Source organism: Perna viridis, chromosome 12 (genome assembly GCF_037379345.1).
Source record: "Perna viridis isolate PV_CMFRI_1.1 ecotype Kerala chromosome 12, ASM3737934v1, whole genome shotgun sequence".
NCBI classification, from domain to species: Eukaryota; Metazoa; Mollusca; class Bivalvia; order Mytilida; family Mytilidae; genus Perna; species Perna viridis.
The window spans coordinates 23,022,144-23,041,289 of NC_142456.1; the positions used below are offsets into that span (position 1 = coordinate 23,022,144).

Here is a 19,146-nt window from a genome sequence, read left to right on the forward strand (position 1 = left end):
CTTCTGGAACAGGGTTATGTTGTAACAAGATTGAAGTCATCACCACAGAAGTTTTATGGCCGTCATCATGTACTGGTGGGTCAGGTGCACCGGTAGATGTAAACTCTTAGTTCCTTTACATTCTGGGACTGCACAGGAAAAGTTGCAACATATTTTGTCATATGTTATCAGATTTTTAGGAACACCACTAAAACATATGAAAAACATTAGTTTAGGATTCACATATAAAACCATACAGTAATTATCTACCCCGGACTTGACTTTTTATGAGCAACTCGGCGGGTGTTTCTAGAAAAGCAGAGGACGCTTCCCCTACCGGTGCACCTGGTCCATGTTCCCAGTTTTTAGTGGAGTCCTGTTGCTCATTTACTTTTGTTGTATGTATGATTTTAGTTACTTTATGTTCTTTGTTGTGTATATCTGTTTTCCATGTCTGGTCTTTGTCCCTGGATTACATTCTTTTGATTACCGCTATAACCTTGGTTCCCTTGATTACTCTTTCTATAGAACTTCATATGGACATTGTATGTTTTTCTTTTGATTTTGGAAAACATACGATGTCATGTGTTTTTATATACAAAAACAAATATTTCTTTATTGGCCTTAAACATATGTTTCCATATGTTTTACATATGGAAACATATGTGTAAGCGTATGTTGCAATTCTTCCCCTAATTTCATCTTCTGAATTGTTATTCCTCCCAACGCTGTATGTTTAATCCTCATTACCTATATACATTACTCTCTTCCCTGTTTTCTTTTTATATACAGCTGTTACTTGTTTTGTTTAACATCGCCCTTTATGTAGAAATATAATGTAAGAATCAAGTTACTAACATGAAAGAATTGATCATAAATGATGTCAAATATAGATCTTGTCAACTAATATTGAAAAATAATTCATATAATGTTGATCAATATCAATGACAAATGTGTTATTTATCCGATATGGGGTTGTCTTGTCTAGCAGTCTTCAAAACGGCATTTACGAATTTATATCATATATTTAGATTAATATATATCACACCTCTATCACATTTCTAGACATATATCGCATGCCCAATATTACACCTCTAGACCTATATCGCATACCCTGTATCGCTCCAGAAGGGCATATCCTGCTCCGCCAGCAGCAACCATCGTATAGCTACTCTTTTGTGTTGCCGCCCTTGTAAATACATTGCTTCATAGAATATAGAAATACCTGTCCTCCAAAATCAACAGAAATAATGGTCGACTAGAAATTCCAACATTTTAATAATGTCAGACTCAGAATAATTCTTATTAGAGTCTGCGTGGTTTTTCACAAAATAAGCTTTTTCTCCACCTCAAACTAGACATGCATACGTCATCTCATGTTTTGAATAGAAACATTGGTGAATAAGATAACGTAGAATTGACTTTCGTCAGTGCAGGTGTAGTGTACAAGGTAGAAAAATCAAAAGTGTGTATTAGAAGAAAGACACTCCTTTGAATTATGAAAATCCAAACCTGAATTCCAAAAGAGAAAGTAATTTGCGAGAACAAGGACTAATTTGTTGATGTCAAAACACGGCGTTAAAGAACAAACTTTCAATCTTTCTTTACACATATTTCCCCAATTGTTTTATCATCAAATACTGTTTTGTATCAAAGATATAAGCCCAAAGTTTGTTATGTCACAATAAACATATGTCACTCTTAGTCAAAGCTTATGTACAATGATGGATAGTTCTGAACTCGTTGATGTCTGTATAAGTCGCAGTCAGGATCTATTACACATGAATATTCTTCTACCAATATGGAATGAAGTTGATATTGAAACCTTTATTTTCTGAAAAATCTCATTTATAATGATCTAAATGAATAAATATCTGTCATGTTCTTGGAACATCATTTTTAAATTATTTCGTGAGTAAAGCGGATCTGTTAGAGCCTTCTTTCAGCTTTAAGTAGCACTACACCTATGAATCATGCAAAATGTGATTCATGGGTAAAAAGCCTACATATTTTTATTTTTGATATTTTGTTTGAATTGCCATAGTAAACAGAAATTAACATTGAGTTTTTCACATAACCCGTGCTCTTAGGAGATAAAAATTATATAGAATGTACTGTAGATTTCAACATTAAGGGAGATAACTCTGTAATTGACACCCAAGTACAATAGAATCTATTGGATTTTCAATGTTGATTATCTCCTAAGAGCAGGCAGATTTGAATGAATAATTACACATTTCATAGTATAGACCCATAAAACAACTTAATTACAAAAATAAAAATATGTAGCCTTTTTTGGGGTGTATCACATTTTTCAGATTTTGCATGATTCTTACAAAGACAGTTACTTACAATCTCACAGGGTTTGATATGTGATACATTTCCATTATTCATTGTAAAGTGTTAATTATATCAAGTTATTCTCTTCTGCATAGTATCAGTTCCTGCAGATTGTTCATCGGTGAAGATCGTGTAATGACAAATAAATATTTTATATAGAACGTTTGATGCAACGTGTATGTATCGTGATAAAAGGCTGTAAATTCCTCAGCAAGTGCGCACTGGTCATTGCTTTATTAACAATTTAACATTTTTCTCTCACGTTCTTGTCCCATTGTTTCTTTGACCGCAACAGAACTATTGGAAGTCAAGCAATTTTTTATAGACAACTTTGTTTTCTATGTTTAGATTTCATTTTTAAGAATACAATTTGGTTCATTTTAACTCTGACACAGAGATTGAATAAAGGCGAATTTAAAATGACAACAGTTTTGCTGACTTTTAATTTGCTTAATGGTAATCACACTTCGCATTGGCATATAAAATTATGGTAGAAAATGCATTTTAAATATATTTAAGGCGATAAAGTATTCAGGAAACGTAGAAGTTCTTCATATGATTATAGTATATTTTTTATTCTAATAACATGTTCTACTACTTGTTCAATGCGCTCTTTGGGAAGATTGCGATTCCGCATCTTTCTTTGCGTTAATGTAATGACTTCCTTATCAAATGAAATGAAGAGGACAGGAAATTTAATCAGCTCTTTTTAAAACCCATTCTGCAAGTTTAACATATTAAGAGGCTGTCTCTTAGAAAACCGTGTAAAATCGTCCAAGAGTGATTTCAGCAATTACTAATAATTTATAGTGCATTGGGTGGGACCCCATGTGAAACAAAAAAAAAACTGCAAAATATTTTTTCGTGAAATCCAAGATGGCCGCGATATGGCCGCCATGTTGTCTTCTGAGAATTTAAAATGTAAATCATCTATTCGTAGATATTCAAAAGGTACAAGATAATAGCATTTTTCATTAGTAGTGATACAACGCCTTGTGTTCCATCCTGTACGAGTAAGCCTGCCAGTTTATAACATAAACAGAAGAAAAATAAATGATTGTGAACTAGACATGACGATTGGTATTGGAAAATATTTCATTCATTGAACTATTATCGGAGGCTTTTTGTATGGTTTTTTGTGTAAAAGGTTAATATCATGATGTTCTTTATCTCATAGTCCTCGGCTTCTTTGAATTTATAGTGAGGATTAGGTTACGAAACACATGCACACTCACTTTTTGAATCAGAACATGAAAATAGCATAATCTGAATATTCAATAAATGCAACAGAATTATACCACTCGAAATTTGTCTCAATGGAGTTCTAATTGCTTTGATATGAGGTCATTTAAGACCAAACCATATGGCGTTTCATGGAATATTGGTATACAAGGCTTCTTTAATGACTGATTTAAAAAAATACTAGGATCATATTGTTTAAAGAAGAGTTTTTCCATTTGTATTTCATGTTACATGTAACTTTGAAAACAATTCAATTCAATATTCAACGCAACTACCGCCTTGCTCCATCTAACGCCTTGATTAAGTGAAAGCCAACTTTAAACACAATTAAAATCCATGTAAAAAGACGTAATTACATCATCGATTAGACATAACCAGGAAATTGAATTAGCAGGAGATCAGAGAGGTTGCAAATGCAACAGAACAACCTTTTAAATACACGTCCTGTATTCATTTGGTTGTTGTAGGCTTTACAGCGAGAAATATAGTTAATTTCAGATAATAGAGTTGGTCTATCCATGGTTGAACAACTATTAGATGATAACATGTCTTAGAAAGTTAATTGAACAGGTATCAAGGGGGGATAAGTTTGATTTAAATTTTGAATCTCAATTGTCCAGTTTTTCACACAAGGAAGTCAATCAGGTTATTGTCATTTAATCAGCGATGACCAAATTTATTCCCTGAAGATTACTATAGTACTCGCTGTAATTGTCTTTTCAAAATCAATTATTGATACATTAATAGAAGTTGTTATTGATAAATTTATTCAAAATTCAAAACTGCAAGTTTTGCTTCGCTATCGTTTTATATGGTCTTTGTGATATTTTTGATGTATGCCTCGACAAACAAGCTCGTGATTCCAGGAAATTCCTTTCTTTTAATTCTCGCTGCTATAAGAAACAAAGTGTTACACACAATAATTTTGTTTACGAAGAATGAAACCAAAGTTTACTTCGATGCGTTAATCGTTAAGAACTAGATACATGTACTAGAATTCAAGAAAATAGCATGTAGTGTTAGAAAGTATAGCTAAGTGATTATAATAACATCAAATTTTATTTACCAAGACATATTATTTATTAATGGTTTGTTTTGATTTATTTTCAAAGAACAGATAGACAAATTAGATATATTACTTCTCCAGTTGATTTGTATTTCCCCCAAATGATGTACGTTATACACTTGACAGGGATTGTGGAGTCGATAAACAAGAAGTAATACATACATAATGGATTTAGGCAAAAGGTTCAAGACTTATTTTTTAATTACATTTAGAAACAGAAATGATTGATACACCTGTAATTACATTTTTCTAATGCACCTGTAATTACATTTTTCTAATGCACCTGTAATTATATTTTTCTAATAATGTTCATTTATTACACATATTATTTAAAATGCATTAGTTTTTTAAATTGTTTTAAGATAAGGGATGTGTTTTTGCTTTTTTTAAAATTTATTTTATAGCGTGTTAAACAGTTCATTTTAATTGATAGTTTTGGTCTTCCCTTGAATAAATGACCATTTCCTGAGAAATTGCCTTTAAAATTTACTGGACATTTGAGGAAATGTTTTAAGTACCATTATGTGTAAGAATCAGGCAATGGGTGGCACATCATTTCCCTAAATTTAGTCATCTTTGCTTAAAATATATTCAGTACATCTAGAAAACAACCACAAAGCCATTTAAGTCTATCATGAAGCATCTGTGACGTAGATATTTTTGACTGCTTATATTGGGAAAGAGTGTGGGAAAATTTTCCCGCATTTTTCCGTAGTGCATTTCAACTAAATTTGACCTATCAATATCTTAAAAAGGCAAATTTTACTAACACTTTGATGGCTATTTCTGGTGGTTATCAGGTATAATTAATTGGTTAATGCAACAAAATCTCTGCGTTTTTCTCCTTCATGTGCCACACCTTATACACATTTTGCCTGATTCTTAGACGGAGAAGTACTTAAATTTTGAAAACTTTCTATCAGATATAGATTCAAATGCCTATTGAATATTACAAAATTTGAATTTTCTTGTAAACTGTTCAATTTACCTCCCTACCAACGTTCATCCGACCATTCAATCAAAGAAAGACCAGTGAAGTAAACTATTTAACAAGCTGTAATGGTGCTTGTTGCGTATGCTTGTATTTTTTACGATATTTATGGTACACTTTCCAATTAACTTCCCCAGTTAACTACAACATAATTTCGTACTCAGATTTGCAAGGTTTTATTTTGTTCCCTGCTAAAATACTATCAACGTTTTTACATTGTCTATGATAACCACTCGTTCTTTACAAAAATAAACCAATACACTGGTTTCTAGCGAAACATTTCCACATCGCACTTACATAGACACAAACGAGTTTCTTAATAAAGCCTATGGACGGATACAAGCTTCTACAAGCGATTGGTTGCGTCTGTCATCTCTATAATATATTAGATTACCAGCCAAAGGAAAATTGATGCAATAAGTTAATGGAATAAATTCGACATAACCGGTTTTATCAGAGTTCCAATCTTTAACTCTTATAAGTGACTTCCGGTGTTATGAGTTTTCATGCTGCGGATTTATATGCGGATCTTATATGAAGAGTACTAAGGCTGTACATTAGGGGAAAAACGTCTTAGACGTTTAACGGTAGTCAATATTGTAATCGATACAAATATGACTTCTACTCTTAAGGAGGTAGACCTAGGGTAAGGGATACAACTCTTACAAACCAATGGAATGTTTACATTCAGCATTTTATTTCAATCTCATGTAAGCATCAAAGTAACTTGGACTTATTTCATTCTGTTTCAAACGAAAGCTTGATAGGCTTTGGTGAAATTGAATAGGATACAAACATCACTGATTTCAAGAGTTATGTCCCTTACCCCAAGTCTACCTCATTAAATGATTTTTTTTTACTTGCATCACCAAACCGTCTAGTAGCCGCTTGAGTCCGTACATGCATCCGTCCGTCTCGCTTAGGGGGAGAGGACTACTTTTTGTAATTTGTATCTAAAAAGTATTGCACAAATAAAACATTTCAGCGTTTTTATACACAATGAGATTTGCATCTGCTATTATGGAGAAATTTGATTTTTGTCATATATTATTTTTAAAATATGTTGCATTGTCATTGCCCTTACATTTTTAAGATTTAAACGTTTTAAACACGGCAAGTTTCTCATTATTAAGGCGAACACGTAAAAGACTCTACGATTGCATAGACAATCTTGTTGACCCACATATTAGTTATCCTTTCTTTGAGGACATATTAATTTCAGTCGCCATAGGTTTTCACAGCTGTAGGTTATGAACAACTAGACTTGTGTGTATTGAAGCAGACTCGGGCATATACTTTAGAGGCTTTTTTGGTGTTTGTTTTCGTCGGGCTATACCGTTTTTATCATTAGATTAACAATGAGTTATTATTTCAGTAAACCTTTCTCCTTTTTTGCCTATTCAAATATACTGCAATATCAACTAAAAAAAACCATTTGTTCGATTTGTTTTGTTCAAACTATTATCGATCACCTTTAAGTTGGTAATTTGTCAGCTGCTGATGGAAGATCTAATCTGAATAATGTATATTGTATCTCTGAGATTAGCTTGAGGGTAGTCAAGTATAATAAATCAAACCCTGGATAAACCAGAAACCTGCCTAAAGCAGACATCTTCTGAAGTCCATTCATACCAGTTTCAATACGTTTTGCAAGCCCCGAAACAGCGTCTGACGTTCGAAATTTACTCTAGACGCTGTAGCTAGCCCTCTCAGAAAATGCAAGAATATTGCACTAAGAAGGGAAAAAGTGAATGATTTTACGCGAGAATATCCGATTGCCAACCGACAGTTGAATTATGTCCTAGAGTTTCGAAAGGTCTGTCTGCTGTGGTTAGTAAGGGACAAAACGAACGTCTGTTGCTGTGTGTACTCCTACAACGTAAGAGGTTGGAATTCCGTTCCTCCATACCCCAACCTCTTACTTCCGAGCGCCATATTGCATAACGCTCGTTCCACCGTTCTTTGAAAACGGCAGAATTATATACAACTATTTGCCATTTAAAACGTTTTATATAGTTTCTTTACCATAACACGGCAGAAGGTGACTAAACTGAAGAAAAACAAATGACCTATCTGATGAGAAAATCCAGGAATCCTGGAAATCCTTTGTAAAAGCAGTTAAAATGAACTTTATATTTGGTTTTTAGCTTTTTTGAGTATGTAATTCCGGTTGATAAAATTCCGGATTTTTAAAATTTGCGAAACGAACATATCAAATTAACCAAAGAATTGCCTTTACCAACTTTAAGTTCGTTTTATCAAAAATATATTGTATTCCGTAAAATAAGTGACCTTATTCAAAATGGCTGGTCATTTTCACAACTGTCTTCATTACAAATGTTTTCTAGGTATTTAACAAATATTTAGGATTTTTATTTAGATTTGTACTCATTTTAACATGGGTACGGCATTTATGTTCGATTATTTAACACCGAGAGAGAGCGAGGTGTTAAATGAGAATATAAATGCCAAGCCCATGTTAAAATTAGTACAAATCTACCCACGGAAGGAATTATTTCTTTTCTAATATGACAAATATGGTAATTTTTGTGACAAAAAATTCCCTAGGCGTAGCCAAAATACCGACTGTCCCGTTTAACCTTCCCCGTATGGAAGTTGGATTAAATTTGTATATTTTTGTCAACGTATGTATTAAATGTGTGTATTGTGTATTTATATAATTGATTTCAATTAGATAACCTCTCAGCCGTTAAATCATCGCGTAAACGTTTTTAAATGAGTGTTTTGTCTGGAAGCGACAGCGAAAGAAAAGAGAAAATGCGCAAGTGCTAAAGGTGGGGTTGTACTGACGTATACTGTTTGATGATATGAAGATGTCATATCAGAAGGAAGTTTTACAGATATTTACGGTTACGGGTTATCAATTAAATTTCTTATTTATTCTATTTTTCGCTGTAAGCGTTATTCCTTAGACATTAAAAACACTTAAAACAGCAAATTATATGCAAGTTTTTCAGTTACATACTTGAAATACATCACATTAGGCATCAGTGACCTTGGCAACCGAAGAACCGAAGAAGCAAGTAGTTAGATCAAGATGCAGGAAGTTACTGAACAAATGAACGGAGTTTTTCCTTATGTAGCAGTCTTTGTAAGAATCATGTAAATTCTGTAAAATGTGATACACCTCAAATTAGGCTACGTATTTTTATTCTTTTTAAGTTGCGTTATAGGTCTATGTGATGAAATGCATAATTATTCATTCCAATTTGTCTCCTCTTAAAAGATAATCCACATAAAAAATCCAGTAGTTTCTATTGTATTTTAGTGTCATTTACAGAGTTTTCTCCTTTAATTTTGAACTCTACAGAACAATTTATATGGTTTTAATTTTCTATGAATAAGGGTTATATGAAAAGCCACATGTTACTTTCTGTTTACTATGACATTTTAAACAAAATATCGAAAATAAAAATATACAGGCTTTCCAACTATGAATCACATTTTGAATGATTTTTATGTTCAGTACTACTTAAATATCTCAAGCATGAATTCATCTATATAAAACCCCTAAAACTATTGTCAAAAAAGAATATTGTTCTACCCATTATACCATCAATGCATTATTTTACTTGTGAATATCACAGCTAGTATATTTGACTAACTAATTTAATGCGTTTCCAATTGTTCGATGTGTTCATTGTCAAAACATCCATTGTTTCAAACAATTACTGTACGAGGTGTCATGCGCTATTGTATAAACTAAGGTTTGTTGATGTGTTTGTCTTAAATTAGATAATTTGTCTGTATAGTGCTAAAGGAAGGTCTACTCTGAGCTATATATTGTCGCATTGATATATTAAAGCTCTGTGATTAGCTAATGATTTGAAAGAAAACTTTCCAGATTCTAGCCTATAGCTTATCTGTTGTAAGACCTATTTTTGTACTTTTTCCAGTGTTAATATTATTTCTGAAGGCGTTGAAAACTGATAGAATTTATTAACAGCCATGTCTTGTGGGCTCTATCTTGTAAGGTTTACTATATACATTGTATTTTGACATGATTGGACATGTATTCAAAGAAAAAAAAGTCAAATAGAAATTCAGGATTTTGTCAAGCGAGAGCTTCGCAATCATTTCTGTATTTTAAGTGTCAGTCTGTATAAAAATCGGGCAGTGGTTGGACCCCGCCTCCCCCCGATTTTGAAAGTTTAATTTGACTATTTGAATCAGAATCAAGTAAAAATCAAGATTTTCCATATCACTTTAGTAAATAGAGATAATTTCATTGAAATGCACTGAAAATAAACATTTCAAGGGCAGATAAGTCTGTCAAAATTCTCATTTTTTCTAACATTCTATTGAAAAAATTCTGAGTAAATCCAATTATGCACAGATCAGATATTGGTCTTTTCATATAGAGAAATTATCATTGAATAAAATTATATTGTCAGATCAGTGGGAATTTGACATGCATGTTTCTGATCACATTTTGCCCGGTTCTTACAAAGACTTGCAGTTAATGAAATTGTGTGGAGTTTGGTAACCTCTGTTTTCATATAATTGGTTCAGGCATCAATATGCCGATCATGTCTCCGATAAATGGTATTTGTGATGTCAAATAGTAACTTTGTTGTTATATAATTTAACTTTTTAATTGAAAAATCACAAACAGGCACTATTGGAATTTAAGAACAAACTGCATGTTAGAGATTTTTCTAAGATGCTAAACAATGTAAAGTCTTAACTTGAAGAAGCCGTCTAGGTTTACAGTATGATGTTTTATACTTTTGTTCGTTTTATCTTGACTTACATATTTGAGAATGAAATAAATAAGTAATAATAACAATTAGGAAACATATATTATTTAATGCTAGCGTTTGTTTTAGGCACCGACCGTTTTTATTGGAAAGGGGGGGGTGGCTTGCAAAGTATGCAAGCGGGAAATTTACTTATATTTCAATCGATATAAATATTTTTTATTTGAAAATCGACCTTGTTAAGTAATGGAGGAAATAAAAAAATATTTATTTTTTTTCAGTAGATGAGTAAACTTTTTCTCTTGAAAATTTGGAACATTCATTTTTTTTCTCAAAAAGATCCCAGGTCCACTCTTTAATAAAATGGTCGGTGCTTTAATGTGTTTTCAAAAGATTTCTCAGTATAGCTAACCGAAATAATTCACTCGAGTTCGGAGGATATTCCTGGATGTATCACTTTGTTCTTAATATAAATATTTGAATTAATCATCTATAGACTCCTTCAATGTTTTCAATCGGAAACGATGTAGATTGGGTCATTTGTCACAAAATCTCTGGAATCTATGCCTTACCACGTGTTGTCACTTTGAAAGATTAGTAGTGGTAATTGCCTACATTTTACAGCCATTTCCAGTGGCAACATACTTTTGAAAGTTCCGGAGGCAAAATGGAATCTACCGTCTGTCTGTCTACATGTTTCAGTTAAATTTAAAAGAAATTCAACTTGGGAGTAGACAGTTTATTCTAATATCTATATAAACCGTTAGGTTGGTTTGGAAATAAGGCAAAATGAAAAAAAATCTAAGTTCTTCACTGCTTTAATGAGGTAGACCTAGAGTAAGGAACACAACTCTTACAGGTCATTGGAAAGTTTGCATTCAGCATTTTACATCAAGTTCAAGTAAGCATCAAAGTATGTTTCAAGTGAAAGATTGATAGGTTTCGGTGAAATTGAATGTGATACAAACATATCACTGATTTCAAGAGTTATGTACCTTACTTTAGGTCTACATCCCTAAACATAAAGTTAAACATTTTTATCAGTATTGCTGTATACTATATTTCACTCGTATGCTCTTTTATCCATTGCATTGGATTTGGACAGAAACTTTTTGTCTAATTTTACTCTTACGTACATTAAAGGGAAGCCTCTATGTGTTGCGTTTTGCTTCATTGCTTCAATTTATGGTTGTTTCGTTTTAGGAATATGCTTATGTATTATCTCAAAACATTGATTTTTAAGTCTTTGAATTGAAACTGTACTTTTTAGGTCTTGGTATAATGCCAGAAATTAACCGTAAATGAATTTTCAGTAATGCCAAGAATACAGCGGCAACAATTTGATTTTTCTGGCTCATTGCGCACTAATTCTCTAATAATCGTCTATTATCGCGGCGTTCTGAAGCACTTGTATGGATTATTAGATTTGGGTAATGCAATTTGCAACGATTAGAAAATGAAGTTGGATCGTTGCAGCGTCATTTCTCTTGCGGTTTGACAAGAAGCTAGATTTACAAGTGAAAACAGATAGCTACTGATCGATTATTTTTCCTGGAGTAGTTGGTTGTGTCACCGAATATGAATGGTTTTGGCCTTTGGTTTTTATTGTAGTGTAAATTTCAATTTGTGGTGTTACTGGTATTAATATATGAAATAAAACATATTTGTCACGCAGGGTCATATTTATTCGAATAAGGCCGGTTGATAAAATTTTATAAAGAAAATTAACCAAGTATTCTGATCTATTCGAATTTTACTTTCACAGTAATTTATCAGACGCCTGCACATGGATTCACCATATCAAACCCTTAAAAATTCATTTCACCCTTTTTGAACTATAAAACAGGCTCCCACTCGTCGCGTTTTGGACACCCAGTTAAAGTTACACCAGACCGTGGGTAAAACTATTCATTTGTTTGTGGATATCAATGGGAAGTATTTTTCTTTTTTCTGTCCATAACTGGTAGAAGGAGTTTAAAACCAAAGTCTCATTTGTCAATCAAGGTTATGGTGACTGATGGTGACTGCAAAAGCGAATGAGTATGCTTTAGCATGTTCCTGAATCCTTGCTATAACCGTATCAGCAGTGACTTTGTTTCACACCATTCATCTCTTTTTATTATACACGGAGAAACTCTTACTTGTAGCAATATAATTATGCATGATTTCATTTCCTTACAAGGGACATCTTGTGGCTAAGGTAATATGGATGCGGCAGTATATTTGCATAAAAGTACCAGGAAACGCCAAATTAAATATGCAAATCATTATATCACCAAGCTGTACATTAAAAGCCATGTAAATTATACAACAATAACATAAAATGTCTGCCTGGAAATTTCATGTCACATCAATCTTCTCTAATAGGATTAAATTTCCTAATAAGTCTGCAAAATTATAGATTAAACATGGTCTGGAAAAGTTAACCAGCGAATTACTGTTTTACAATGTATAAAAATAGAGATTTAAATGTTAAATACAGCACAAAGTGAGTTATAGCTCTAAGACGTAGATCAATGGAAGAAAGGAAACAAAATAAGGTTCTTCTATTTCTTTTCAATAACAAATTTTATTCTTCCTTTTTTTTTTTTTTTTTTTTTTACAGATTTTGGAATTTATGCAATCGGTGACCAATTTTAACAGAAGTCTTGTACAGGAAATCATCTTATGGCTTGTTCTTTTGGAGGCACTGATATTTCCTAATTTGTTATGGTCCTGCAGCAGACGATATCGGCACGCGATGTTGTACACGTGGAAGGTTTATATCATGCGCAGGCCCAGTGAGGAAGAAGAAGGTATATTATATTTATGCCCATTGTGATGCGTTATATTGATAGGATCAGATTATGCTTGACGAATGATCGATAGTTTTGTGTCTATTTAGTTTTTCCCTTTCTGATTAAAACCAGAATATTCACACTTTTATAAGAAACACTGATTAGTCTAGCAGTCATGCTTTGAAATATAATACTCGACTAATTTCTGTCAATTTTCTTCTTATGGTTAATTATCATGCAAATAACAACAAACAGAGGCAATATAATGATTAAGTTATTCGAATAGAACAGAAGCGGTAATTTTTGGACAATTTCTGCTCTTTCATGCATTTTTTAAAGATATGTATGTACATTTGCAGCATTAAGATATATAATGTGAGTTATTTGTTTAGGTTAAGTGTACGTGTTCGTAAGAATCAGGCAAAATAGGAAAAATCAGAAACATGCATGTCGAAAACCCACTGGTCTGACAATAAAATATCACTCAAGGATGCTTTCTCTATTTGAAAAGACCATTATTTGATCTTTGCATCGCTGGCTTTGCTCAGAAATGTTTCAATAGAATGTTAGAAAAAAAATTTTTTGTAAGAGTTATCTGCCCTTGAAATGTTCATTTTCAATGCATTTCGATGAAATTGTAACTCAATGGGCCAGCATGACATGAAAAATCTTGTCTGTTTTCCTTGATTCTGATGGTGAAAATAGTCAAATTAAACTATAAAAAATGGTGGTTTTTTTTCATACCATGTTTCATCCACTGCCTGATTCTTACAGATACTGACACATACATGAACTGTCATTTGGTTTGCTTTTTTTGGGTAAAATTTCGTCTCATGGCAACATCACTTGAAATATCAACTTTGAAATGACCATTGATTGCAAATCGCAAAACACAAGCCCAGTAAGGAAACAAACATTCGGTTAAAACAGTTGCACGATGGGTATTTTTGTATTTCAAAAATGAAGCAAATAACTAACAACGAAAAACATATAGATTTTAAAGTGCTACAGTGACATAAAATAATAAATTAAATGATTACTTAATTACAGTGTCACCTATTTGATCAAACATAAATATATACACAAAAAAATAACAAAACAAAACAAAACAAATAAAAACAACAACTGTTACAACAAAAACATCACATATCAAGAGATCAAATATCCAGCCTCATTAGACACTTATATACAAACCAATCTAAAACCAAAATGTAAAAATTACTTTGAGAAATCGAAACATCACTAGAACATATACTGAGTGTAAGATGAAATCACCAACTCCCCTTCTGATTCAAAGTGATACGTAGTCTAAAACTTACTGATTTCAATAAAGAAATAAATATAAATTTATTTTGTCGTAGTACTCCCATTCTCCGCGATGTGTTTTGGACTGACATTCCCGAAATCTACTACGTACATTACTTAGCAAAACCACAGACGTTGAAACCATACTTGGCACTGAACATTCATTTTTCCAATTTACGAACTTATATACCCAATTTTTAACGAAAACTTCAGACTTAATTTTTTTTTTAATAATTTTGAAATTATTGACAAGTAATTACTGATTTTTGATTATATTTTGCTCTATTCTTATTTTTATTTATTTATCTATTTATTTACTTATTTAACTTTTTTTACCACAGCCGAAAACGTAGAAACCATCTTAGGCTATGAGCATTGCATTTCATTCTTCTAATTTTTCAACTTATGTGCTAACCACATAAGAAAGAAACATTTAATTTTGAATAATTTGAGAATTTTTAAATATTTCCTTATGCTACTCATGTTTCACATGTAAAATTATCTTGTATGTTTATCAATCTCTTTGAAGGAGGAATTAAAGCATGATTTTAATGATACAGAATTCGAAAACGCTGTTAAAAAATATAATGAATTTAGTAATCGACTCATTTACAAAATGATTTACGCCGTTAAAAAAGTTTAAAATTGAATAAGACAGTGATGACTTGATTTTATCACATGACATTATTCTTAAACATTTACTGTTGATATCAAGTGTGTCAAAATCATCGATAAAATTTTTAGTCCTTTCAAACAGTTCAAATCGCATATCATCGCACAACGGAAATACCAGCATGAAATGTTTTTCACTTTCTACTTCGGTCATGTCAAAATGCTGGATCTTTCATCTACTGGAATACGCGGGCATATTTTCCTGTTTCAATCGCCAACGGCAGAGACCCGTTAAAGAACAGGGAAACAATTCGACGAACACGTTACAACTCAATACAAAATCGTAATGCTGAATTTCTTATCTCATATATGCTTTTGTTGTCGGGGCCTTTTAGAGTTTACATTTGTTGAAAACCATTTGGGGAATTCCGAAATTTATTAACAGTTTTGTATTTAGGTTATACGCTGGTGCGTTTGTTTCGTTTAACCATACCCGCTTCTTTTTTTGTATCAAACTTTATTTCAATGTAAAATAAACTGTTCGGTTGGAGCAGTAGTAATTCTTGATTTGTCAAATCTTATGATCTTCTTTTCTCTCTGTCACGACGCCGATAAAGGAAGTGCAGTAGAGAGAAACGTGAAATCAACGGGTTAAAAGTAATTAAAACATTCAATTAAAGCCACAAAGTGATTTTCAAGACGTTTGATTTTCTTAAAATGAAGTTGATTTAATTCAGAAGATCCTTCTGCTCGAAGAGTCTCAGATTTAGATATATTACGGGAAATGTAATTCAAGTTTATTTTTTTCATCGCATTTAATTAATTGTAATATTTTCAGATCCATTTTCATGTAGACTTCAATCCTACTCCAGAAAGGTGAGGGATATAAATGGTCACACCAACAGTGTCATAGAGTCTCCAGCCTCGACACGAAATGCTAAAATACATCAGGAAACGGTTCCTGTGCAATCGCTACCAACTCCGGAAATTGTATTGGAACCGATAAACAATGGAAGAATAAGATACAACAGAACAAATTCCAATTCACCGAAACATCAGTCAGAGGTCGATAAGGAAACAACTTTTTCAACTTTTCACACTGTGGAGACCCAGGTACATACCCAGCCGGAAGTGAGTAAGCTCGACGTGAACACGTCAGCATCTAGTATAGAAAGGACGCATTCTGGTAGCTCACGCCAAGAATGGAAAGAACAAATGCGTAAGAAACATTTACCCCCATTTTTTACTAACGACAGTTTCACTGCGGATATTGAACATACACATACCCAACAGGAACAAATTGTACGCAGTGATGGGAATTCAGGCAGTGTTCATTCATTGTATTACCTTTCCAGTGATTACCATCCGGACTATTTAAATACAGACAGTTTACCGAGACACCGGATTTTAGGCTTAGGAAATCCAAACGAGGTTACAAATTTACAGATTTCACCGGAGTGTGATGAAATTGACACAAATCTAAGATCTCCAAATACATGCCACAAAGGGAAGACTCAGAATGGACACGAGTCCCATACAGACAGTAAATTATGCACTTCTCCTACTAATAATCATTGTCATAGTAATTCAAAGCCCGTCTCGGCAGACGAAATCGATATATACATTCATCAAATGGCAAGCGAAACAAACAAACAAATATCACACCAAAGCCACGAAAATGCCGAAAGAGATCAAGAAATAAGATCAACATATCCAAACATCAACGACATTCGGGAACCAGCGGAAGGGTGCAACGAAGAAGATGAAAAACAAAACTACAACGATATATTACAACAAAGCAAGTCATCCAGTCAAGAGTCTACAGTACCACAGATGTCCAGCAATTGGACAGATATAGTAGAGCCAATCCTCAAGAAGAACGAGACAGACGATCTTGATGTTTCCCTCACTAGTTGTGACCCAACATGGCAGCAAGTAAAGCAATATAAACTCGATAGGGATCGGCCTGCGTCTCACTCGTTTGATCACGAAACAGACAAAGGATTCGAGGAAGCTCTTTCTGTTGAATATGAAGAGTACGAGAGAAGTATTTCAAGTATGACAAATGAAAGTATTGGAGATTCACTTGATGCGTTGAATCCTTTTGACTTGGATAATGATTTCAAAAACGAATCTTTCAAGACACAAGCAGTTGTGTCCAAGTCGAGACCAGCCTCGTGTAGTACGGTTGATAGCGACAATCCATTTGATTATGTGCCAATTGAGACGAGACGCGACGTTATAAAAAGATCTTTTTCTGATAATGTTAATACTCAAAAACCTTCATTTTCTACATTTAAAAGTTCTTTCACAAATTCGTCGAATATAAGCTCTAGTCATGATCTGTTTGGCGAACCGTTTGGAAACGATCTTTCTAATGGTAAAACATCTACACCGAACAATAACTCTCCGTGGCCTACGATCCCCGAACAGTCACCAGACGAGGAAAACGTATTCGAATCTGACTTTGCCAGTAATGTAAGTATAAATGTTCCCCAAAAAGCAAGCATCTGTAAATCTATAACGAGCACTGAGACTGAAAGCAATTCGGATACCAAGAAGGAAGATTCCAGTGGAATAATTATGGATGTTGCACCTGTGTTTTTATAGACACTTCACTCAGATAAAATAAAAGCGTTTTGTCGTTTTAAATGTACTTCAATGGCAATGAAAGAGTAAAGCATTTAAAGGAAAAAAATATGTACTGTCTGTACAATTCCCATACATGTTTCATAACGCATCGTAACAAAATAGTATAACGCCCTAGCTCTTGTGTAGTCCATTTAAAAGTGTCAAGAAACAGTAAGCAGTTTGTGAACATCGAAAATTTGCGAACCCGATCAATGGTTAGTTTCATTGTACATGAATAACCAAGTCGACTTGGTATTTGTACCAATATTATTCTCATTTAATCGTTTTAGTCTAGTTCTTGATAGCATTAACAACTAGAGGCTCAAGAGAGCCTGAATCGCCTGGTTAACCATTTGCTTATTTGAAAAACGTGGGGAATGAGACAGGCTACGTTAACATAAACTAAATTGTCAAATGCTGGAAATGCTTTTCATAGCATTTTCATGACCTGAACCAGAATTTTGCTAAAGGCAACAATTTTTGATTTTTTTTCAAAAACCTGTCTTATAACCCCTAAGTTCCATTTTAAGTATAGGCAGCTATATCTATTCACATATTAAAAATCACAACTGTCATTTTGAGCACAATATACTAAAGAACATTTATGCTTATTTTCATTCAATGAAAATAAGCATAAACGTAAATGGTTTTAGAGAAGAAGATTTTCAAAGTTGTACATGTGAAAAAAAAAACAAAACAAAAACAAAAAACTTTCAGGGGTCATAACTCCTACATTAGTCAATGAATGGTTTTGAAAATTTCGGCGTAGGTCCTTCTCATGATGCTTAACAATTTTACCCAATGCCAGACATTTTTGAGTTATTTGCAAAACACTGCTATCTGATCCCTATGTTCTATTTTTAGTAATGGCGGCCATATTTTTTTCATGAATCAACAATCCCAACAGTCAATTTGTGTGGGAGATACCCTAAGGAACATATATGCCAGCTTTCATTGAATTCTGTGCAATGGATTTTGAGAAGAAGATTTTCAAAGTTGCACATGCGAAAATACAAAAAAAAACTGTTTTATGGGCCGTAACTCCTACATCAGTTGACCAATCGTTTTGAAAATTTTGGCATAGGTCCGTCTTATGATACTGATATTGTGCTAAATCGATGAGCAAGCGCGACATATACTTCCACGTGGTAGGGCTGGGAAGAACAAAATAATTTCCCTCGCTGAACTGTATATTGTGCATGCTACACGCATACTCACCGACTTTCCAACAGTTAACACGAAAGGGACTTTGTGCATGACAGATCCAAGTACAGCGTTAGTGTTCTTTACTTGATTGGATAATTCATAAAGTGTTTTGTCCTGTAATTAAAAAGTTCAAATATGACTGAAAATTAAAGACAACTGTTTTTCAATAAGCAAAAATAGACATGTTCCATCACAAGGGCTTGCTTCCTGCCCGACTATATATACTATCGTACCGCTTATTCAATAGTGAATGCAAACCTTGTGCTTCCATTGAAT

General features: G+C 33.2%; 1 protein-coding gene across 4 annotated transcripts in view; it reads left to right on the forward strand.

Moving 5' to 3' along the window:
* Positions 1-17,945, forward strand: part of LOC148601731 (uncharacterized) — a 28,589-nt gene extending 10,644 nt beyond the window's left edge. For all 4 annotated transcript variants that reach the window (XM_088555152.1, XM_088555154.1, XM_088555151.1 and 1 more), the window contains 2 exons: positions 12,945-13,134; positions 15,872-17,945. In XM_088555152.1, the coding sequence (XP_088411278.1) occupies positions 12,945-13,134; positions 15,872-17,643 (1,962 nt within the window). In that variant the 3' untranslated portion in view covers positions 17,644-17,945. The remainder of the gene's footprint in view (positions 1-12,944; positions 13,135-15,871) is intronic.
* Positions 17,946-19,146: the final 1,201 nt, after the last annotated feature.